Source organism: Mercenaria mercenaria, chromosome 4, assembly GCF_021730395.1.
Source record: "Mercenaria mercenaria strain notata chromosome 4, MADL_Memer_1, whole genome shotgun sequence".
In the NCBI taxonomy this organism is placed as follows: Eukaryota; Metazoa; Mollusca; class Bivalvia; order Venerida; family Veneridae; genus Mercenaria; species Mercenaria mercenaria.
In genome coordinates, this window is record NC_069364.1 from 14,906,941 (window position 1) to 14,933,300 (window position 26,360).

The 26,360-nt window shown below is 34.9% G+C and overlaps 2 protein-coding genes across 2 annotated transcripts in view; both read right to left on the minus strand.

Annotated features, from left to right (window-relative positions):
• The window catches only part of LOC123551054 (uncharacterized), a 103,201-nt gene that overhangs the window by 16,859 nt on the left and 59,982 nt on the right, over positions 1-26,360 (minus strand). The gene's annotated exons all lie outside the window — the stretch shown is intronic.
• LOC123551055 (uncharacterized) lies at positions 5,764-12,111 on the minus strand. The gene is made up of 5 exons (XM_045339702.2): positions 11,366-12,111; positions 9,016-9,700; positions 8,569-8,640; positions 8,060-8,118; positions 5,764-7,728 (listed from the first exon to the last, which is right to left on the minus strand). The coding sequence occupies exons 1-5, from the start codon at positions 11,729-11,731 to the stop codon at positions 6,799-6,801; spliced, it is 2,112 nt and encodes a 703-aa protein (XP_045195637.2). The 5' UTR covers positions 11,732-12,111; the 3' UTR covers positions 5,764-6,798.

Consider the following 26,360-nt stretch of genomic DNA (forward strand, 5'->3'; position numbering starts at 1 on the left):
TTTTAAGAGATATGCAACACAAACTTTTAAGCACTTCGTGTGTATCTTTCACGTTTTTGTCAAGGACCATAACTCTGGCCTAGCTGAGTAATATTTCAAACAGAACACCTGGTACACAACTTCACATGCCATATTACAATCCTCTAATGTTTAATGACTCTAGGTCAAGTACATTTTGTGATACATAGCACACAAACTTTCATGCCTTTAATGGATATTTCTGCCCAGGTTTAGGGCCATCACTCTGGTCATGTAGAGTGAAATAAAAAAAAACCTCGGGTACACAAATCCACATACTGAATAATATTCTTACATAGTTTCATGAATTTTGGTGAAATTATGTTCAGATAAATGAAACACAAACTTGTAAGAACTCTATGTGTATTTTCACTAAGTCAAGGGCCATAACTCTGGCTGAGTGAAATCTCAAATAGAACACCACATGCACAATTTCACGTGCTAATTAGCAGTCCACTTATGTTTCATGACTTAAAGTAAAATATTTTTGAGAAATATGCCCTTTATGCATATTTTGAACTTATCAAAAGGTCGTAACTCTCGTTTGACCAATAGGAATACTACAAGACCCAGGTGCACAATTTCAAATGAATAATGATATTCCTGTTATGTTTCGTGTGTCTATGTCAAATACGTTTCATCATACGTGCGACACACTTTTATGCTCTTTCATTCATATTTTGACTACGCCAAGGGCCACGATTGTGATTTGGCTAAATGAAGTCTCTAAAAAATCTCTAGGTGCACTCCTTTACATGCTGAATAATATTCTTGTGATGTTTCATAATCGCAGATCAAATACTTTTTGAGATACATGCTACACAAACTTATAGGCCTTTTATGTATAATATGACTAGATTAAAGGTCACAACTTTGATTTGGCTGTGTGAGATCCCAGTTAAATACCAGGTGCATAACTTCACATGCTCAATAACATTCCTGCCAAGTTAGGTTGGGCATATATTTTATGAGTTATGCGCAACAAAGATTTGGACGGACGGACAGACAAGGGCAGCTGTAAGTGCCCCCGAGGGATGGGGCACAAAAAACCCATAAAATAAAAATACTTCTTAGAAGCTGAAATTTAAACAAAACCGTTTATTTGTAGTATTTCAGAACATTGCAAGATGTATCATTATAAGAATGAAATTATTCGAAGAATACATTAAACCGAAAATAAGAATATGTTTTCGCAATTTTGAAACAATTGCCCTCTAACTTTTCGTCAAATGAAACAATAAACATTGTTAGGAACCTTTCCAAGTATTGTACTGATTTGTAATGGCAATAAATTCAAAAAAGAATGGTACTGAATTGACATATTTCAACAAAGTAGCTAGAGTTTATCCCTGGTATTTGTGAGCATTACATGGCTTTGCTGAGTAATATGATATAACTATCTAATGATTTGTTGGTTTGTCACTATGTAATATTTATTATGCATTGATTTGTCATTTGTTTTATCGCTATATTTCCATGTCATGTACACTTGTGCCAAATAAAAACAAAGAAAAAGATCAAACAGGGAATGCCACGCACCAAAAGCGCAGCCTCCTCAAAACGAACCCCCCAGCACGCAAACGCGTGCACCACACACACACATACACACTCAAAGCTTACTCATCGGGACAAAACGAACAACACACACACACACACACACACACACACTCAAAGCCAACACATAAGGACAAGACGAACAATAAGCATACACACACGCGCGCACACAAAGTCAACATACAAGGACAAAACGAACAAACAAAGGAACACGGTGGGGCACCGCCTTGGAACGGTCAGTGGCAAAAACACCACTGGGGAGCTTAAACCGGTTTATGGTGCGCACCCAACCTCACTCTTACCCCCACCATGTTCCAAAGACATGGGACAGTGTAAATAAAAGTAATCCCCTCCAGGTGAATCTCTAACACACGTAATGGAAACAAAAAGGCATGGCATGTAAAACACAAAAATGCTTGTGTATAAATATATAAAAAGCAAACCTTAAGAACCAAAAACGTATGTACTCAATGCCTTTTCAGAAGACAGAGCAACAAGAGAAACACCCTTAAGGGCCCGACGAAACAGGCCAGAAGACAAATATCAAAACAGTTCAGTCCTGGTAGGATTTAAAAACTGCTCATCATAGAGTCCTCCCCCTCTTCCGTCAGACGCAATCAAAGAGGGAAGCGTAGTGTCCAACTGTAAACGGGTTGAACACTAAACATGCAGTATGTCTGAAAACAGTTGGGTCGTAACCTCTTTTAATAAAACGTTTGATAATCTTTCCAAATACATTTGGAAAATTACCATGACCCAAGATCTTACGAAGTTTGAAAACCACATCCCCATAAAAAACGGGTTTAGAAATACCTTCTCGCAGAAGTGTCTTTAAATTACTATTGAATTTTAAAACTAAATCAGAATTACGATAATAAAATTTAGTAAAATATTTACGCAATTTGTAATAACGTAAGCCTTGCTGAAGAAGTTTACTTTTAATATATTGATTACGTTCATTGAAATGCTTGACATGACTACACGCTCTGGCAAACCGAATTAATTGAGAAATATATACCCCATAAGATGTAGCCTGAGGTACATCCCCAACCAAATGGGGGAAAATTTACAATACTAAAATCAAAATCATCCCTCTTGTCATAAATTTTGGTATGTATAATATTGTCAAAAATAGAGAGATGTAAATCTAAAAATGAAGCATCAGTATCCGAATTGTTAGTTTTAATTAACTGAAGCTCCCTAGGATAAATAGTACCTACCAAATGACCAAAAAACGGATTATCCATATTAAGAATATCATCCAGATAGCGTGATGTATTATTAAATGCAGTAATAATATCTGCTTGCGTATCTGAAGAAAGGCGCAACATAAAGTCTCTTTCATAACATTAGAGAGTTTGAGATTTCAACCTTCACCTTCCCCTTCAACGTCTCTTGCGAAGTTAACGTATGAAGTTGAAGTTCGATTAAAATTCCTTGAGATTTCAAACATTAGAATGAACCTTACTTCTTTTAATCCGCCCATTCAATTTATCCATAATTATGATCGTTTTTTTCGTGCATTCTGATACCAATTGTCCGAAAGGGCATGAATTTTACAAGAGGTTTTAAAAATGAAAAAATGAAAATTAAATAAAATGTAAAAACTCGTTAGTGTTGCTCCAAACATTTTGTTTACTTTTACACTTTGATTAATCTGACCTATTACATACTGGCACGTAGTAATTTATCAGACTGAAATGAAATGAAAGTTATAATTACGTCATGAGTTGGACTAATATAGGACGTGGATGTTTTCTTAACGTTGTAATGGAAAGAATCGCGTGACGTCCATGGCGTCCACGAGCACGTTGCGACAACAAGTTGACGTCATTTTCGCGGAAAATATTAATGCGCGTCAGTTTGATTTGTTTATTGCGTTTTTGGAGAATTTGTTTCCGTATTTTTTCCTGTCTTTCGTGACAGAACGATAATTTAGATATAAATTAATTATTTGATAGTGGATATGTAATAAAAAGGTTATCAACTTTGTATGGCGATATATGCACTCGTTCTTTCGCGGACAATTTTGCGCTCATAAAGTCGGGCAAAAGAACTCGTGCATGTATCCACATACAAAGTTAATAACCTATAATGATCATATCAACGTGATAATGACACTCTGTATGACTCTGTATAATGCCAAACTCTCAGACAGCACAATATGATTTTAATATACTATTTTATAAGTAAAGTATCTGCGGATCCAGGAATTTTGGTTAGAGGGACACCAACATTAAAGAGGGGTCACCCATTTCGGGGGTGGGGGGAGGGGAGGGGGTAGGGGATAGGGGTAGGGTAGGGTCACACCGAGTTTCAAGACCGACTTTCTTTCTAAAATGTAAGAATCAAAGGGGGAAATAACCCACAATGTCCCTCTGCCGGGCTCTGGTTTCGTGCATTTAAAGAATGGAGTTATCCCATATGGCTAACAGGAAACGTCTCTCATCTGAAATATATATATATATATCCAATGGGTTTTTAAGGAAATAGCCAAATCCTTTTGAGCTTGTATATTTGATTTATTCCTCAACCGGTTTCAAAAAATATCATCAGGAGGGTTACAAACAATATGGCGTCCTTTGACGTCGTCAATAGAAACAAGGGACGTCACTGTTAAATAAATGACGTCTAATTAACTAACGAATAAAATTGACGTGACGTCGTCATGATTTTATGTGTCTCTATTTATTGAAGGTTTAAGCTGCCTTATAAGCATTATTTCTTTTTGTTTTCTACTGACTATACTGTCCGTGAACATTTTGAAAAATGGAAATATTTTATATTTCGGGAACTTAGCTCCCGCACAAACGTCAATATGTTCGCTTACGTAAAGTACCCTTTTGGTGGCGTCTCGGATGTGTTGGTTGTATATATATATATATATATATATATATATATATATAGAGAGAGAGAGAGAGAGAGAGAGAGAGAGAGAGAGAGAGAGAGAGAGAGAGAGATCTGAAATTGTCTGATACTTCAGAAGAATTTCCCGTCTTACTAGTACCATTTTATGTTTATAATTAAAACGCAATTGTCGTATTGATTGTCGTGTTGATCTTATTTGGATGTGAAAATAAAATGTTCCACCAAATGATAATCGCGCGTAATTATTTATTTTTCAAGTAAAATGACTGTCATGCCATGCGCCTCCATCCAGATTTCAGTCTTTGATGCCGATTATGTGGACAGAGTAGATGTAAAAAGAATGAAGTTTCGACTTGCGTGATATCACATCTTCGGACGTTCAAAACTTCACTTCATACAACAAAAAGGCCCATCTGGTATAATCGATACGCCTTGGGACATAATATGCCGTAGAAGTTAAAGTTTGAACAAAATCTCACAGTTTCTCAAATCAGTTGATAACTTCATACTTCCAGGTTCAATTCAATGTATTTAGTTAAAATCATTAGCCATACAAAACTTCATTATTCTTATACCTATTGATAGTGTTTCGCATCAAATTTAGTCTAATTATATATATGGATAATCAAATAACTTAATAAGCAGAAATTCTGAAACTAAGCTTTTTATTTCGCATAGTAATAACGAGAAGTCTTCGGCTTACGTGATATTACATGGAAAACTTTAGTAGTAACGTGTGATATAAATAATATACACGCATATCGGTGACGTTTTACCCAAAATATATATGAGAGACTTTGAAGGGGAAGGCGAAGTTTGAAATCTCAAACTCTCTAATATAAAAAAACTTACTAACTTAGTTTTAGTTTATACAAAACGAAGTTCAGATTTATTTTATGTTTCATGTATATATTCAACTGGTCAATTTAGACATGTAAGTTCACTTGATTACGTATTTCACCGCTGAATCTTCCTGTATATCATATTCTTTGTTATGGAGTAACAGGTCACGTATCAAATTTTATGCACAATATTTGCTAATCCCAAATATCTTATATCTATTTGTAAGCCTCTGGCCTACACTATGCCAGCGCATTTTCTTTAATGCAGGTATAATGAGTAAATTTGATGCAATTTATGGAAATTATTGTACAGACAAGACGGTTAATCTACATGGACCGGAGCTAGCACTGAATGTCAGATAAAATGACACATGTACATACACGTAATGGAACTTTAAATGCCACATTTGTTTTTTTTTTAATTTTCAGTTTTTGGAAACAAATGTCGTAAAAACAGAATACAATTTCAACAAAATCGAGCGACGCTTTGATATCATTTTGTTTATTGTACTTACTCAACCAAGATTTAAAATGTCACACAATAACGAATAAATGTCTATAATATAGAAACGAGCGAGTTCCGCTATGAAGCATGAAATCATAATACAAGCAAACTAATGTTCTCAATAACCTGTTCTTTCCAAATGTTTAGTACATTTAATAAATGTACAGTAGGATTATGAATATTGTTACCTAAAAGAAACCACAAAAACAATACAATGGGTCGTGATAAGTTTCTATTAGTACAATTAAGTGATTTCAATTATACAAAACAACAGGCCAGAAATTAGTTCAATATGGACTTCTACTATCTAAATATATTCTTCTTCCCTGATCATGACAACAACACTTTACTGTATTTTTCTAATTTGTAATTATTCTACGTCAATCTTTTTTTTTTGTTTACACAATGTCACAAATATGAAGTTATTTCAAACGTCCCTCTTACTGCATACTTCAGTGTCACTTGGTTTGGTTTGATCTTATTAAATGTAATGCTGTTCTCGCTCGCAAATTATACACATTTAAATATTTGTTTTCTTTTCAAAGATAGGTACTGATCACCTACCATTTAAACGAAACATGACTCTTTCACTACAGTGATTTGATGCCGTAATATATTAACTTACAAGTGAGAAAGGTACACAATAAGTCATGCGATTAAAAGATTATGCCCGGTGTAGTCTCTAATACGCCCGCCCGCTTAGCTCAATAAGGAGAGCGCAGATCTACGGAAAGCGGGTTCGTGAGTTCGAGCCCTGGGCGAGGCGTTTGTTCTCCATGACGATTTGATAAAAGACATCGTGTATGAAATCATTCGTCCTCAACCTCTGTATCACGCGGGGAAGTTGGCAGTTACCAGCGGAGAACAGGTTTGTACTGGTACATAATCCAGGAACACTGGTTAGGTTAACTGCCCGTCGTTACAGAACTAAAATAAGTTTGAAAAACGGCGTTTAACCAAAAACAAACAAACCAAATATCTGATATGAATTCAACTAATATCCCGTCGATGTTAGTTACCGATATTCGGTCTCCAGCCTTCGAATATTATTTTTCTGACTTTCAGAACCTCGAAGGGGGATAGATGGAAAGGATCTCCATTCAAGACTTGCAGATCAAAATTTCTGAAAAACGAGCCATCAAGTCTGTTCTTCAAACACTCATCTGCAAACTTTCCAAGACCACAATGTCTGAAGCACTGTGAGGTTTCCAAAACCGAATATTGATAAAACCTATCCTCTGTCTGATCTGTTTCTAGTATGTAGTTACTGTTTAACCTTGGCACTGAAATGTCATATCCATTGCTTTCTTTAGATACAGGTACATAGGATGATGCTTCTATTTCTCTTCCTTGAGGTACAGCTGACGAAATTAGATTCTCTCCTTTAGCAAACTGTTCATTAAATGGAGTGGTTACATACCTGTCTGTTATGTCTCTGTTTGGTGAATTTGACACCGTGACTTGAACATCGGCTTGGAATACGTTTGAATCGGTCGCTGAGTGATGTTGAAGAGAATCGGGCGCTTGACAGAAAAACGTTTCAAAGACTGGATATTCATAACTACGTGACGAGTCCGAGTCGTCGGAATCTGAGTTTGCACCGGAAGTGGTAAAAGAACTACATGATAACGCAGAAAATGGCGGTGGTGGCGATACCTGTCGTATGTTTTCACTGGATTTCACAAGTCGAGCAGACATTTTATCGGCAGGTAAATACTGACTTTCCTCGATAATTGAATCGACAGAAGGGAATTTGGTTTGGCTTAATGCAGATCTGAAGCCAGTTTGTTGTTTTTTGTAGTGCTTAGCACCATGACCGTCCCTGACATTACTTTCTGAAGAGTACCTAGATCTACTTTTAGATGTCTGTTTGGCCGTTATATTCTTCTGTGAGTGAATATTTGACCGATCGTCTTTACTTTTCTTTCTTTTGTTTCTCGTCTGCATATATTTATGGACTCATTAACTCAAAAACTGACATTTTCTCCTGTATAAAAGGATGCAAGAACATGTCATTAATTTTGAACTACTGTTTCCAATTCGGATTTCTTTGAAATATATTTGGAATAAACACAACTTAGAAGAGTTACTTCTGAAATACTGATCAAAATTAAGTCCATTTATATCATTGTTTTTAAATGTCTGTGTGAAATATGAAATATAATTTTTACAGCAATGATTTTGAACAAATTATATATACAGAAGACAAGACTACTTTCATACAAAATGCAATAGTTCTAGTATCATTATTTGCAAGACTAAAGAATTATACCTTTACACCGTGAAGTAATTGTGTAGGAACTTGGAGATCTAGCAACTTTGTTGGTTTTTCTGAAAAACAAAATGATTGTAAAAAAATATAAATGAACTTATATGCTTCTATTCTATCTTCTAGCAGCATGTAAGGATGGAAATATGATTGATTAGAAATTCCAATCGTGCATTTTGGTAAAAAAACAAAACAATTTTCAATATTTACTAGCCTCTAGATGTTGTCGATTGAACGTTAAATATTAGTTTGACAAAACACGAAGTGGTAAATAGGCTAGACTGCGAAATGTGGACATTGCCATAATAAAAAAAATAACAGGAAACGTTTGTGTAAAGTCTCTTCATTTGGCTTTTTGTGATGAAGTAGGAAGATATTCTTAAATATTATTTTAGAACAAAGGCTGGATTTACTATGCAATTTAACAAGTTTAATTCTCATAGCGTTTGCAAACTGTCACAACATATAAAGATCTCACTATGGAAACAGAACTATTTGTCCTAAATGTTTACCTGGTAACGGTGGAGGACAGTCAAAGTCTCCGGTAGTATCACCACTTGTCTCGTCGTCATCCTCAGATGAGGCTGTTTAGATAGAGTAAACATTGCTTTAACTAAAATAAGTGGCACTGAAGAACACAATAAAAATTGAATGAAACCTTTAAACTCAGAAAAAAACTGTTCTGTTTAGGGTTAAACATACGACTGAATAACAGAATATTTCCTTTATAAAGCAAAATTTCCAAGCCATACTTTCAAAATCAGTTTTTTAATGTTGAACGAAAATAATGAAATCTGAAATATATGTGAAAACCGAAATATCATATCCAAAATTTGCAAGGTTAAGATCTTTGTACTTCTATCGATAAATCTAAATTTAAACCACTGATTAAAGTTTTAAAAAATTGTGTCAAATTTGTATGTTACAAAAACAAACTGCCTATTGATTAATAATTTTACCTTGAAAATCTATATATACCACATCAAACATTGCACTTCCCGAATAATTGCGCTCGTACAAATCAGGACTTCTTAGCCAGGTTATCTCAAACTGATCCACGGGTAGTATATATAGACTCCTCTCTACAAAGTCAGAATGTATGCAGTGACCATATTTTCTGTCAATGTAAGTGTGCTTTCCTTTTTGATCAGAAAATGCTTGCGTTTGAAGATGAATCAATGGCCAAAGATTTCTTGGAATTACACAGGTTTCATATGTCTTCTTTTTATTATCTCTCGCCCAACCAACAATTATGTCAACATCAACAAATCGCGTTAATTCCATTGGTCCCCCAGCCATTGTTAATAAGCCACTATTCAGTTCCTCATTCATCAGTACTATATCTGCTGGATCTACATCTAGGAACTTAAATACTTTTGGCAATAATTGAAGACGCACAAGCTCAAATAGATGATATAACTTTTCATCTTCGACTTCTGTGAAGCTTACTCTATCCTTCTCACTGAAAGCGTATGAGTCATGGCCATCACTGCATTGTAAATACGTTACTCCATTCTCGTTGAATTTTCTAACAACTTCAAGAATTGTCTTTTCGGGTACAATAACGATTTTACCTATGCCATTTGATGGCATGGAAACTGTGTCTTCTTCTACACACACAAATCGGGGTAATTCTTGCAGAACCTGTTTCAGTTAAAAAGTTGTGAGAAATCGTTTTTTAAAGTACTGAAACATGCTACATATATAGACATAACCTTCATTGAAATGAAAACTTATCTAGTAAGAAATGTTTGAAAAATAAGCTCTTTGTTTACAATATATATCGCACCGATATAGGTCATATGGCGACTTTCCAGCTTTGATTGTGGAGGAAGATCCCAGGTGCCCCTTCGTGCACATTTCATCAGGAGCAGGCTCCTGGGTAGAACCACCGACCTTACATAAGCCAGCTGGATGGCTTCCTCACATGAAGAATCAACGCCCCGAGTAAGGCTTGAACCCACATCGATGAGGAGCAAGTGATTTCAAGTCAGCGACATTAACCACTCGGCCACGAAGGCCCCCTTGTGTACAATACAAGTCTTAATTTTAACTTATGCCTTTCTTATACATTAGTCAACGGTATAAATAAGACTGCAATTCAGCCAAATCAATGTGTTTGGAATTTTTGCTGATTATGATATCGACAAAAAACGAGGCAACGTTTTTCGATTAAAAATATCGTTTAGAATTCTTTATTATAAAGTAAATGTCTTTCGTAGTTACGCTTTTGATCGATCATGAGCACATCTTCATTAATGAATGATGAATGAACCCTATTTATATCTGCAGTCTTAAAAGGTTTTGATATATTTTCAGTTGCTACTTTTAAGCCTTACTCCTTTATATTTGACAGTTACAAATTTTGCAGATGTTTAAATGACGCTTGGGAGAACATTTACTTAAAATAGACACAATCGTTCTTCATAACATTTATACAAGGGATTTGTGATGCTAATTAAAAGTATTTCTGAAACAAGTTCTACAACTTCTTGTTCATCATTTTCGGCGACAATCAGACAATCGTCGGCGTTACATTCACGATCGATATTTTCACGAACCGATTAATTTCTTGACACCACAAGCGGTTTAAGGTTACCTTTGTTTTTCTGGTATTTACCTTTCTTGTGGCAATTAAACCAGGGCAAAATATTCCGAGTACTCTTCTTAAACAAAAATGGTTCCCTAAAATGCTTTTAAATGTTTTATGGCCGTCTGAGTGCAAAAGCAGCGTTAACTTGTCGAAAAATGTTTGAATTCTATGAAAAGGAGCCACGAACATTGTCAAAGTATCTGGAATTGTAAAAGCTGCCACTGACTTTACTTGTACGATTGTAAAAATGTACTGGTACGTACTTCACTAGCAATTAGCAAATTGTTAATATTATATCTAAATGCTGGATTTCTTATATCATGTCATAATTTGAATTAATCTCTGGTCAGTGGTACTTACCTTCTGGTCAATCGACATAAAATCTTAATAACATAAAAAAAATATTGTCTATAACAGTCATATTTATTCATTTAAATCGCTATATGATTCATTTGCTGTGCATTTCACTGATAACAATACTATAAACATGCATTCTGTATATCTGAAGCCAAACTTAACGTTTTACACGTAGATTCGTGGCTAGAGAGGACTGATAACTGATCATGTCTGATTAATTGCTATGACTTATTTGTCCATTTTTACAAAATGTGATTTTTTTTAAAAACACCAAGTGACTAATTTTGAAATGTTTGTTCTTTTTCAGAGCAAAACGCTTTAAACAATTAACAATATAATAAATTGTATAGAATAATTACCTGTGAAATATAAGAATATCTGTTCCGACTACCTGGTCTGTGAACAAATTTCAGTGTTCCATTGTACTTCATAGGCATAAGATACGTATTATCAACAAAATTGCCATGTTCCATGATGAAATCAATACCCTTTGCTTCTTGTAAATTTTCTTTGTCGTTAAAGTCCAAAATTCTAACCTGTGCGCATTTTATTTTCAACCGCCTTTGAAACAAGACTTCTTTGTTTCCTACTAAACATTTTCCTGCAAGTTCATTCGTCTTAGATATTCTTGCGACTATGGGAAAGTCTTTGGTTTTCAAAACTTCGCTTAAACTGGTGGTTTCGCTTTCATACTTAACGTTTCTTTTCCTCGCGTATTTTTCCATTGTTTGGCATTGATTTAAATTGCAAATAACCTTTTATTGCAGTTCAATTTGACTCACTTATGTTACGCGTGACTTTATACATAAATATATTACTCACTTCCCCAGTTCAGGAATTAACAAATAATTTTCTTTGGAATGATTAAGGGGGTTTCTTCCCTGTCTGCCTTGTAAACAGTGAAACACTGGGATAAGGAATATATTTGCTTCTTTCAGTCAGAGGATGTTAATTCGCGCAAAAGTATGTTCAGTTAATATGAAATGTAGTCCATATAAAATTGAACATCTACGTATCTCCAAAAATTTCTTAAATTAAATTTCTTGTCATATGCTTTTAAAGATTATGGATATGCAATGGTATTTGCTCGTTTAAATATATGTGATAAATACTAGAATAAAGAAACTGTTTAAATAGCCTTTAAGTATTTTACAGGATTGTACAGTCACGACATATGCGTAATACATGCTCGTACTTGACATTAAACTTAATTTTAAATACAGTCAAGTGGTAGTTCCTGAAATAGCGTTTGATATGTTACTTTGATACATATTTTAGGAAAACAAAGACATTGATAAAAAACCACATTTAGCTAAGTTATGTTATATAGAAATTCCAGAAAAAATGTGTGTTTTAATAAAGCTTGTTTGTCACTCAGAAATGCATGTTGATGATGGCCCTAGGTCGCACACTTGAGAAACACACCATAACAGTGTAAACATGTTTGACCTAGGGATTTCATAAAACGAAAATTCTGACCAATTTTCATTAAGATTGGACCAAAAATGTGGTCTCAAGTATTTTTTTTGATTTGACCTAATTACCTAGTTTTGTTTGGCCACACGTGGCCTAGATTTCAGCAAGGCACATTCTGACTAAACTTTATGAATATCAAGTGTCAAATGCAGCCCCTATTGCATACAAAAGGTTTTTCTTTGATTTGACCAGGTGACCTAGTTTTTGACCCCAGATAACCCATATTCAAACTTGACCTAGATTTCATCTAAACAAACATTCTGATGAACTTTCATGATGATCAGGCGTAAAATGCAGTCCCTGTTGCATACGCAAAGTTTTTAATTGATTTGTCCTAGTGACCTAGTTTTTGGCCCCAGATGACCAATATTCGAAACTGACCTAGATTTCACAAAGGTAATCATTCTGATTAAATTTCATGAACCTCAATTGAAAAAATACAGCCTCTATCGCGTACAAAACGTTTTTCTTTGATTTGTTCTAGTGACCTAGTTTTTGACCCCAGGTGACCAATAATCAAACTTGACCTTGATTTTATCAAGGCTATTATTCTGACCAAATTTCATGAAGAACCGGTGTAAAATGCAGCCCTTACTGCATACATAAGGTTTTTGTTTTTATTTGATTTGACCTAGTGACCGAGTTTTTGACCACAGATGACCCATGTTCAAACCTGACCTAGATTTTATCAAGGCAATTATTCTGACCAAAAGTCATGAAGATCAATTGAAAAATACAGCCTCTATCGCATACACAAGGTTTTTCTTTGATTTGACCTAGTGACCTTGTTTTTTATCATAGATGATCCATTTTCGAACTTAGCCTAGACTTTATCAAGATAATCATTCTGACAAAATTTCATGAAAGCCAGTTAAAAAACATCAGCCTCTATCGCATACACATGGTTTTTCTTTGATCTGACCTAGTGACCTAGTTTTTGACCCCAGATGACCCATTTTCGAACTTGGCATAGATTTTATCAAGGTTGTCATTCTGGCAAAATTTCATGACGATCAGTTGAAAAATTCAGCCTCTATCGCATACACAAGCTAAATGTTGACGGACGACAGACGACGGAAATCGAGCGATCACAATAACTGACTCCTCGTGAACACAGTCCATAGAATTGGGTACAGTTGCTAAACAAAAAAGAAACATTATTTGCAAAGGTGCGGAAAAAAATGGACGATATTAATTGATTATTTAATTACCTTCCCTAATTACCTGTCTCTAAATACCCATTCTAAACTTAAATGTCAATAGCAATAACATTAAAGCACGGAGACGGGCAAATGCATGACAAAAACTTAAAAGAACTCCGATTTCATAGCTCATTTGATATTACAAGTTTATTTTGGAGGCTAAGCAATAATCGACACTGAGCCTCATACATTGTAAAAAACATGTAGACAATTATTCTACTTGGTCAGTTGCAACTCCGAAAAATAATTCAGAGGATGCATTCTTCATATTATATTCTTTCGTTAGCGTTTTATGTTTTTTTGCAAGGCATTACGCTCATTTTATCACAGCTGTTACACATTCCATTAAATGATATGCATGTTTACAACTAGTTATCACATTGAAATAAGCAATAGCTCGTTATAATATTTAATGCTTTTGTTTGTTTGTGTTGGGTTTAACGCCGTTTTCCAACAGTGTTTCAGTCATGTAACGGCGGGCAGTTAACCTAACCAGTGTTCCTGGATTCTGTACCAGTACAAACCTGTTCTCCGCAAGTAACTGCCAACTTCCCCACATGAATCAGAGGTGGAGGACGAATGATTTCAGACACAATGTCGTTTATCAAATCGTGACGGAGAACATACGCCTCGCCCGAATACTTAATGCATTTTGAAAACTTAAATTTTCAAATTGTCTCCATTTTATATAAAATCGTTAAAATTTTCAGTTGACGTACAGCAAAATGCATGAAAAAAACTTAATCTGTAGTGAAAGTAATTTTTTATTTGCTAATAAATGACTTTATGTAGTTTTCCGTTTATTGAAATTTTCAGTAGGTTACTGAATCAATGCTTCAACATATTAGCCATCTTAAAAAAATCTAAAAATAGATACTTTAATCATATACCTTTTAAAATTCATTTTGGGGAACATCTTCACGAACTTTTTCTAGGATAAATTCATATGTTGATTAAAAAGGCAGAAATACCATGGTCAATATAAATTTGCTGGGATTATGCTACGTTTTTTTTGTCATTATATTTGTTGATTTTTTTGTTTTTGTTTATTTGTGATTTTTTTTTTGTTGTTTTTTTTTTTTTGTTTCTTTGCTGAACATTTTGTGTTCCGGCCCATTATAATTTGTTTCCAGACTGGCCAAATTTATATTCGTGGCAATGGTATGACTGAGTCAAATCCCGTTAACACACTAACGGCTAATGCTAACTGAATGATAGTTATTTCTGTGATACAATCGTTATGATACAATTGTCCAAAGGATACAACACTAAGGCAATGAGATGCGTTTTGTTTTCACTTCCGCATCTAGAAAAAGCAAGTTTATGTATACAAAAGAGAAAAAAAAACAGAAAGAGAGCTTCAAAATCTCAAAAGTCTAAGTTTTTCCCTATAACCAAACAGAAAAGGTAAGGATAGATTTCCAGTAGGAACAGAGCACCTAAACACAGCAAAAGAGCCATGCATCGCATAGTAGGCCCGCAACAAAAGAAACTGTTGTTGAATTATATAGGGTTACTTCAAATATCTAACAAGTATATTTTATTTATATGCAAAATAACAAAAATCAGTAAGGGGCGGATGGGGGAAGCGGAAAAAAGCAAAGCTGAATATTCAACAGGGAAAACCATGCTCCCAAAACGAAGTTTTCCTACGCCGCAAACAACATCAACGAAAACATGGACGTGCACAAAACAAGCTAACACACACACGCATACATACACTGAAAAAACTTATTTTACAAAGTTTTCTTCATGTTCAATCATTTCCTAATACTTTTTCACTATGTAAATAATCACGGCCGCATACCTGGTCTAATGTAGGAATTTACCAAGTAACTGTTAGGTATTAATGAACGTTGAAACTTTACAGTATAAGAGCGATGATTAGTATTATAGAACAAACCAAAAACTTAATAATAATCGGGAAAAGACAACCAACCATAAGCTAATTAGTTTTCTGTCCAATTCCCTTATCCATGTAATGACTTAAATTAATAAAATATATTTAAACCAGTATTAGTCACAACATATATTCGTCTGAGCGTGCATGACCTTTGCATCATTTGAGCAAATATATTACGTATTTACCGAATAAAAATAACCCTGCATACATTACATCATTGCTTTGACAATGTGTCAAATAGATCGGCATGTGCTATAGTAAATCACATGATGGATTAGTATTGGTTTAATTAATTCGATATCCAGCACTGTGTCTACACTCATTTTCCTCGACATCACAGTTAAAAGAAATACTGATTTTCTAGAAGAAATATTCCACAGAACAGATGGTAATGCTAAAATAAAACGATAAAGGTATAGACACTATGTACTTTAGATCAATGGGATTGCACAAGGAAGTTAATTGCAAGTTTCTTCTAACAATCCCTTTCTATATTAAGTGCTTCTATGAAATACCAACGGCGCCTACTTAAAACTTATTGATAAAGTATTGTGATCATGTCACTATTACTAATTTATATCTATTTTGTTTTAGAAAGTTAACGATGTTATTAATCAGTACATTCGTGACAGCGGTTAGATTTAAAATACATAGCATGAGATTTATGTATGATTTTCCGTCCATCCAATAGCTTCTAATAGTTGTCTTACAGGTAGATATAGCAGGAAAGATTTAACTGGCAAGCGTTATTTTCATATTATGACCCTTGCGTTTATCTGAAAATGACGAGTAGATATACCTTATATGCATGTATATTCAATTTGTTATTTATGATGTCGATAGAACTAAAGATTCCCACGTAAGAGAAATGAAATATATATACAAAACTGGTTGAGAATAAATCAAATATATACAGTCAAACCTGTGAACAAAGACCGCTCTTCGGAACAATCAAAAGTGGTCTTTGTTCACAGGTGGTCTTTATTTGGAGGGTCACTTCTCAGTTAGCCATTATCATGCTGATAAAAAGTATTTTTACAGCTTCTTGCTTTCTTTATGTTCTGTGTATTTATTCGGCCGGTGCAAACTTGCAAATTTTCAATCAAGCAGTAATTATTATGTTTGCTATAATGCGAAAGTCGTGAAAATTCGGCGGATTTCAAATATTTTCATGCCGGAATGGTCCAGCTAGGTCGTTATTGGGGGCAAATATGACCCTCGGGAATGAATTAGGCCGGTCGCTGGTCGCCAGGTGGTCGCTATTCACGGCCTTTTTATGAGCATTTTTCTACGGGGGGACCAGAGACCGGTCGTTGTCGACAGGTGGTCGCTATTCACGAGTGGTCGCTAGCACAAGTTTGACTGTATATAGAATTTGAATATTTGATTTATTCCTCACCGGTTTCAAAAAATATTATCAGGAGGGTTACAAGCATTATGGCGCCATTTGACGTCGTAAGTAGAAACAAGGGGCGTCACTCTTAATAAATGACATCTTATTTACTAACACATAAACAACTATGTTCCCATAATATAAAATATTTCCATTTTTTTAATGTTCACTGACAGTATAGTCAGTAGAAAACAATGAGAAATGATTTTACCAAGACATCCTAAACCTTCACCAAACAGAGACACATAAAAGATTATACTACACAGAGACGTTTTACAATGACGTCTCGTCATTATTATGCGTTAGTGACGTAAGAGTGACGTCTCTTGTTTCTACTGATGACATCAAATGACGCTACATTGCTTGTAACCCTCCTAATGATAAGTTTTGAAACCGTTTGAGGAATAAATGAAATATACAAATTTAAAGTATTCTAGGAATCAGTGGCAAAACCACCACTAGGGGGCTTAAACCGGTTTATGGCGCACCTAACCTCACTCTTACCCCCACCATGTTCCAAGTCACAGGACAGTGTAAATAAAAGTTATCCCCGCCTATTTTTAGTTTTGTTATGTTGGGTTAAACGTCGCACCGATACAAACATAGGTCATATGGTGACTTTCCAGTTGTGATGGTGGAGGAAGACCACAGGTGCCCCTCTGTGCATTTTTTCATCAGGAGCGGGCTCCTGGGTAAACCCACCGACCTTCCGTAAGCCAACTGGATAGCTTCCTCACTTGAATAATTCAACGCCACGACTATGACTAAAACCCACATCAGTGAGGGGCAAGTGATTCCAAGTCATCGACCTTAACCACTTGGCCACGGAGGTCCCCATATTTTTATTTGACGAGAGAAATTTGTTATATATAAGAGATAAAAACAACATGCGAATGTTGTGAATTATTTAATGATTTATGTCGGTTATGTAATGTTATATGTATTGAATTTACAATTTATGAAACTTGATTTGACATAAATTCCGAATAGGTCATGATTTCATGAAAAGTACATGGTAACTTAATGATGAATAAAGCAATATATACAAACACTGAATAGAATCTACATTACTTTTTCAAAACGTAATTCCTAAAAAATAATTCAAGGAAATGTCTTTTATCTGAAACAGTCATATAGATGGCAATGAGGGAATGTGTAGTTTATGTTCTTATTTTTGAGCATTTTTGACAAACTTTGACACTGAAGGGAAATTGACGCTTCTTAATACAATGATAGATAACAATGAGAGGAAGAGCAAAAGAATCATAAATCATGTTTTTCCGAAATACAAGATTGCTTTACCATAATTTCTTCGTACAACACATAACTATTTACTTCCGTTGTCCAGTCAATTATTCTAGTTTCTCAGCTTGAACATTTCGGCCTGGGTGGTTCCAGTACTCCCGCTTTCATAGCTTTGGGTATTTTATAATCTCTCAAAACCTGTGCTGCATTTGAAACAGCATTTGTTATGTCATTACCTCCTACGATGTTTATACATGTATAAGTAGCTGTCAACTTGTCACGCAATTATCTACGTATGTTGAAGAGTAGTGAATACTACAAAGCCGAAATAGTTTGATACAGTTTTATTTTATTAAGTATTTGTCAAATTTAGAGACCACATTAATCATAACATTGGTACATTATGTGATTGATTTTATCTACTACACATCAAAGAAAATGACACAAGGATCTGACTCCAATACATTCTTTAAACTGTTTAAACACTTGGAAGTTCTAAAGCCTAGATCATAGCTATCTCGTGCATTTACCTTAACACGGGAATTTCATGTTTTTTTGCGCGATTTTTGTTTAGCGATCGCCAAGTATAGAAATTCATGATAGAAAAATGTTTCAACAAAGTATAGGCTATAATGTGTGTTGTACATGTCCGAAATAATTGTAGTTTACGACGGTTAAAAAAACAGATAATGCTGCGGCTGCACGGGTTTAGGATCATTTGGCAAAAAATATAGAAACCGTGAGACATCAACTAAACACATCGGAATCACAGCAAAACAATTCTCATGCAAAAAAATAAATGAATTAAAATTTGATGTTCACATAACGAACAGATATATCCTACAGAAAAATTGTCCCCAGATTCTGCAACCTGAAGCACACTATTTTAAAACTTATATCATGAATTTGCTATATTTCAATAAGCGTCTTATCTTTATAAACTGTCGCTTTTCGCATTATAAAAGTTATTAAATTGTTACACAAAAACCATTGACGTGTGAAGTTTGAAAGCTCAAAGTCTCAGTGCGTTACTGACATACCGATACCAAGGGTAATTTTTACAATGCATATGCTCATTAACCAAAAGCACTGGTATTCCTATCAATTTACAATAAGTATGAGTATGACATACAATTATATCTGCACATGATAGTATCTTCAACTTCAGGTCCGTAGAAGTTCAATTTGATCAAAACAACGTTTTAAGAAATTTTGTTTGTTGAACGGGGTGGGAACGACCTCACTCACCTGCTTATCAGTTTTGTTCATTCAGTGATATATCACACCGTGCGTTTATTGCGGTAGCATTTTATGTGGTATTTTGGGGAAATAAAGAACGAAAATTATTGATGATTGAACTGACAGTGCTGATGAAATAGAAACAATCACAGTATTCTACGAGGTATTAGAAAATACAATATGTAACGCATCGTATGAATTCACAACTGATTATACATGTTCTAATCGTTTGATTGAAATTTGAAAACAGAGAAATTTTATTGCGATTGAAGGATTTTATTGAATATAAAGCTTTTAAATACATAACGATATTATTCGTTGTTACATATATGGTTATTTCATACTTCACTCATGTAACTGACCGAGACAAAATAAGACATTCCCTATTCGGTGACACATTAACGCAGTATTTATTATGGGTGCAAGTATATTTATCTTTAGTTTTGACAGTGACATACGTATGATTTACTGGTATTAATAGCATTGAGGGAAACACAAATATATAATAATCATAAAAATGCTTACGATATAAACGTTTTGATCAAAACAACAATATCATGAATTTAAAATACCTATGACTGATTTCATTTTAATCTTCCTTGATCAGAACGATTTTTACACGAGCATTCCGTTTCTGCATGTACTTTGTTTTGAAAGAGTACTGTTAAACTTTGCGGTAAATTCAGCTGTTGCTTCAGTTTTCATTTTCCTAGCTTTGTAATGTTTTACTTTATATACATTTTCGTGATCGAAACTCCAGATAGTTTTGTTTGCAATTAAATCATGTTCAGTTTCTAAAGGAAAAATTGTCACAAAATTGGGAAAAAGACTTTCCGAGTGTGGGATTCGAACACACGACCTTCGCAAATATTGAAAGATTAACTATGTAAAGTCAACGTTTTAATGAAGCCTGGTTTTCTAAAAAAAAAAGATAAAAACAAAACCTTTATATGGGAAAATAGTTTAGAAACAAAATAACTATGACTGGAAATGCTGTAAACTTTGTTTAAGTCTTTTTTTAATATTGATTGCTATTTTCCCGGGCAAGAAATAACGATTTTCATGCAAAAGTCAGAGACTGCGAGTCATTCCGGAGTTTGAATTAAGATTCCCCGATTTTTATTTCCTGTTTCCGCATATCGAACCTAAAATTTTACTTTGCATTTAAATAAGCGCAAAATTCTTTTTTCTAAGAAAATAAAGTTTTCGTTAACCTGTTATCGGAGAGAAAAGCGCAAATAAAGATAAATGCTTTGTTTCTGTCATTCTTCCTTATTTAGAGTCATGTGTTTGCCTCAGTTCTATCTTATTGAAATTAATTACCTACTACTATTGTTTTCGTCTCAAGCCTGAGTCATGAGTTGATATCCTACTCTGGGAACGTCATTTTTGTAATGCCTTGTCTTTTTGAAACTTATCATTATTAAAAAGCAAACGGTACTATAGTTTAAATCATGATAATGTATACAATGTATATATAATAATACACAGTTTAAATGTAGGAACACAACAACTGAAAAATATACTGAATATTACGCCGATTGGGGGATTATCCAAATAAGTTGTCTGTGTTTTTGTTGTATGCATGATTTCGTTAATCCGAATGATTTTTAAAGGAACCACACTAATATGTTTGACTGTTAATTCTGTCTTTTGAACGAGTAGAATTGAAGGAAAAATAAATTGTCTGCTTAGCACAGATTCAAAGGCGGATCCAGGGATTGGGGAATTTTTTCTCACTCGCTACGCTTGCATAGGTAATTCATCATTTGTTCTGGGCGAAAATATAAATATGCATTTTTTCTCGCTCGCTATGCTCGCATAGGCAATTTGTCTTTTGTTTGGGTAAAACAATGCATTTTTTCTTGTTCGTTATGCTCGCACAGTAAAAGTCCGACAAGTTTGCACGAGCTACTATAAAGCTTTTTATTTTACGTTAATAAACTTTAGTAACCCCTCCCCATACAAATCCTCCAATCGAGCTTAGAAATTCCATTCCGAGATACGTAAGCAAGAATAAGTCTGACGAGTCATTAAAACATGGACTATACGAAGCATATTATTTGGGCTGATTTTATCATAAAACCTGTTAAACACCAAAACAAGCACCTCAGAAGGTCAAGAATGCACCAGATGGATCTATGGTTTTCAAAATTTTCCGGTGGGGTAGGGTGGGGATGGGGAGATGGGGCCATGCCCACGGACCCTCCTAGTTGTTCTACTACAAATATTTTGCACCCCTTACACTATATCCTGTATCCACCCTTAAGTTTGTGAATGCCTAATTAAATCTTTTAGTTAAAACATAAAAAAGGAACTAAAACATACAATATTACTTATTCTTGCAAACCAGACGGGGATTTATGGTATCTTTACCGGTGCTGAAAAAGTCAATCTTACACCCCGGGGTATAAGATGACTCTCGTGCTGTAAATAACGTATAAGAACTACACATATGTAAAAGATTTGTGTTGTAATTTATATTCTATTTAAAAAAACGGAATGAAAATTCAATACCTTGACAGTTCCTATTGGTTCATGTTAGTATATTTCTCGATTCAAATCACGTTATTTTATCAAAAATTCATAACGTTACGCTGCAACTGGTAAAACAATACCGGAACTAAACATTGTTATTTGTTTTGAAACGTCTTTCCTGTTTACGGACGTTGATTTCCCGCGCTTTGTTTAAATACACTGCCATAAGAAATCGTTCTAAAAAAGAAAGCTGTTCAATTCATTTTTTTATTATTATTTCTTGAAACCGGTATGCAAGAAACAGATTCTACCACTGGTTATAGGTGCAGATGGAAATATCCGGCTCTCGGGTAACTGTTTAGGCGGTAACTCGGCTCGAGGCCGGATATTCCTATCTGCAGCTACATCCAGTGAAAGAATCTTATAATATCGAAATTCAAAAGTTGCTGTAGCCAATGGAAAGTGATTTAAGCACACAACTGATAAAACCAGATACTGTTTTGTGCTTTATTATGTCTCTGCATCATGATTCTGGTTTGTTCTTCGATTGTTCTATGTCTAGTCATAAACAGTTATTTTAATGTTAACATTTGACATAGACAATTTTTGATTGAATGTCAAATGATTGACGTGCTACATGTACCTACATACAGAATATAGAACTTTCTCTATTGTCTGGCCGCCTCTGTTTTCGGGTGGTTAGAATCGCTGACTTAAAATCACTCTGAAGTACTCACTGATTAAGGGGCATGGGTTCAATCCTTGCTACCAGCCAGGTCTCTTTATGTAAGAAAGATGACAGCTTGAGTACTAGTACTTGATCTTTCCAGGAAAAATTGTTGGGTAAACTGCCAACCTGACATAACTGAAATAGTGTTTAAAATGGCGTAAAACCCATCAAATCAAATTAAGTCCCTCGATTGTCTTTCCTCATATTTATGATATGTAACATGAGCTTCCGCATTCACCATTTTAATAGCTAGTTCCTCGTTTCAACTTTACACACGTACCCGGTTAGTTATACACTTGTACCTCATTTAGTCTTTACACTAACTCCCCGTTTTGTTGAAACACACAATTCCACATTTCGTCTATACACAAACACCCGGTTTGTTACACATTCACCTCAGTTGGTTTAAACACAAAATTCCCCGCTCTGAATGTGAAAAATCTCAATGCTTAACAATAGAAGATAGCTTTAATGTAAATCCTCGGATACTTTTAAGGTCATAAGAATAAGAGTTGATAGAAATATGATAACTGTAGCTACAGTAATAAAAAAGTTCTCAGTTTGTAGGTTTATAGCTTACATCCCCGATTGGTTGCGTTTACATGTAACACACACACACACACACACACACACACACACACACACACTCAACTCGGGGCTAGAGGGCGTGGACGGTAGCATGCATTTTCACTACCGTCTTTGAACAGGTTTATTGGCGGCGGTTACCGCCAAAATTAGTAAGCCAGTGCAGTGCATTTCAACGCCATCTAGTCTAAAACTCAATCCCGTCCAATAAATATGCGGAGAACAGGTTTGTACTGGTACAGAATCCAGGAACACTGGTTAGGTTAACTGCCCGCCGTAACATAACTGAAATACTGTTGAAAAACGGCGTTAAACCCAAAACAAACAAACAAAATAAATTTGCATTCGACGCATTGTATTTTGAAACCATTTAACACAAAACTTCATTCCATCCATCTTGATATGGAACGATGCATTGAAAAACTTGTTGCGATGCACCGTACTAAGAAATCATCCAACAAAACATGATACCATCCAGCTCAATGTTTAGTGTTTGTTAATTTTGTCATTATTATTTCTATATTTACTAATTTTGGCGGTAACCGCCGCCCATATACATCAATGACAAATTAGACGTCTGTTTGCTCGCCATGCTGACAAGACAGCAATATTGTAAATTGTTGACACATGTTTCTACATATAATTGTTTCAGAAAGACTGTTGGCCGTTTGATGGAATAAAAAGGTGTACAACCACAGGTCATAAAACGACATCAACGAAAATGTTGCAGGCTCGGTTTCATTGAGCCTATAGCAGATATGTACTGTTCCTCTGTTACATTTAGTTTTTCAAATAAGTCTGTGTATGTGATTGGTTCTGAGTCATCTATTTCATTCAAGGCAGCATAGAAGATCTTCTATACTTTACGAGCGGCAATATCATTCTTGGTAATCTGCTTCAGAAAGTTGTTCGAGTATGACAGTCTGTAAGATTTCTGTAAATCTTAAACTTACGCGTTATTAATTTCTATTATTTTAATGTACAAATGTCAATTTTGGCGCTAAAGTATTGACGTTAATTGACGTGCAATTTGGCGCGAAGTCATATTTACGTAACTTGTTTATATTGACGGCATTCAAATAAAGTAAATGTTTGAAACAACATTGGAACTGGAAGTTATTAAAACATTCATAAATGTTGCAGATGTCAAATTCGGTAAGAGCGGAATTTGTATTATGTTTTTACTAGTAAATTTATATTTATATTTATATGGAATATTATACCTAGATTTAGAATTTGATAGATAGAAATGAAAACAATTTGAGATGTCCAAATCTTTATATTTACTGTCATTTGTTTACCTTATTTATTTTTATTTTATAGAGAATCATTGACGAATAAATATTAGAGAAACCAGCGCATACTCGTTTTGACTATCCCAGATTCCAACAATTCTCGAATTGTCTACTTTGATGAAGATCCACTGAGAAGCAGTGGCGATAAAAATGGCGGAATCTGAAAACAAAGATTTTCAAGGACTAAAAAGGTCTCGTTCAGCGCAAATCGCTCAGCTGACGAAACTCTACAAGGAGCTGGAACAACTTATGATATCACATGACAATGATGAACTTGTTGATAAATTATATGGGAAATTGTGTGACAGATTTAACTTGTTCAAAATTATCCACTTAGAATGTCTGGACTTAGGTACCGAACCCGCTGACCGTGAAAATTTGGTACAAAACTACGAAAGTTGTCAGAATAACTTCTTAGAATTCCAGGAAAGATATGAACAATGGAAGTCACCATACCAAAATAATGAAGATGACGAAATTTACAGGAACACGTCACCAATGTTTACGACGAAAACTGCGAATGCCAAGGCTAAACGTATGAACAAAAGAAGCTGAATTTTCTTAGAAAGAAACATGAACTTGAGCTAGCGCGCAGACAGATAGAAATTCAGGAGCAAGAACTTGAGTATGAATGCGAGTTAGAACAAGCACGGCTTGAAGAGTCAGTATGGCATGAGGCATTGAGAAAGAAACTGGTGAGCACGTGCAAGATTCTACATACGTGAAGCGGACGACCGTTAAAAACTACACTTCCGGTAACGAACGGTTAAGCAGCAGTATGAGCAGATCGGAGGATGACACACTGGTATTCGCAAAAGACAAATTGCAGGACCGATTACCCGCTAACAGGATGGCTGGAGGTAATGCATCACGTGACTGTCATACGGATTTAACAGACACTGCAGACGTTGCTTCCGGTAGGCGCGAGGACGCACGATTACAAGAAGGCGGAAAAAATGCTTCCAGTCTGGTTGTAGAGAGACTAGCTTCAATATTACAAGATGGGTTACACTTGCCAAAACCTGAGCTATTGACATTTAGTGGTTCTGCACTTGATTATTGTAAGTTCATAAAAAATTTTGAGACGAACATACAGTGCAAAGTTAGTGATAATAGACTAAGATTAAGCTACCTTATACAATATTGTACTGGTGAGGCAAAGTCATGTATAGAAGATTGTGTTTTGTTAGACTCGGATGTAGGGTATTACCGCGATTTTGCAGTCTAGATATGGTAGACCGCATGCTATTGCAAGAAGTCACATTGACAAATTGTTACATGGTCCTCAAATTAAGGCCTCTGATGTTGATGAACTGTCTATATTAGCGTTGAATACGCAAAAATGCCAAATCACACTATCACAGCTAGGGTTTATATCAGATGTAGATAACTCTGAGAATTTGAGGCAAATTGTTAGACGTCTCCCAATGCATTTAAGGTCGAGATGGGCAGAGACAGCACACTCTATTTTTGAATCAGGTAGAGAGCCAAACATTTTGGATTTGACAAATTTTGTAGACGAACGATCACGTGTCGCTACTTCAGTGTACGGCATTGATATAGTAAAAGAAAATCAGTAAACCGTCTCATGGTCCGTCGGAAAATGTTGTTAAAAGTAAAGTCAGTACTCTTTCTACATACACAGAAAATCAAAGCCTAGTTACGATAGGAAATGCTATTGTTGCTCAGGTACATGTACAGACTTAGCTTTATAACGTGCAATTTATAGTTTATAAATATGTCATTAGAAGATAGAAAGAATTATGTTGTCAAGTCTAGATTGTGTTTTAATTGCCTCAAACGTAACC

Bases quoted from the DNA above. Each gene is read 5' to 3' on its own strand.
- LOC123551055 (XM_045339702.2), bottom strand. From the start codon at position 11,731: ATGGAAAAATACGCGAGGAAAAGAAACGTTAAGTATGAAAGCGAAACC. The intron at 9,701-11,365 runs GTAATTATTCTA...TAACTGAAACAG, and splicing joins GATATTCTTATATTTCACAG to GTTCTGCAAGAATTACCCCG. The intron at 8,119-8,568 runs GTAAACATTTAG...TTTGTTTTTCAG, and splicing joins CTGTCCTCCACCGTTACCAG to AAAAACCAACAAAGTTGCTA.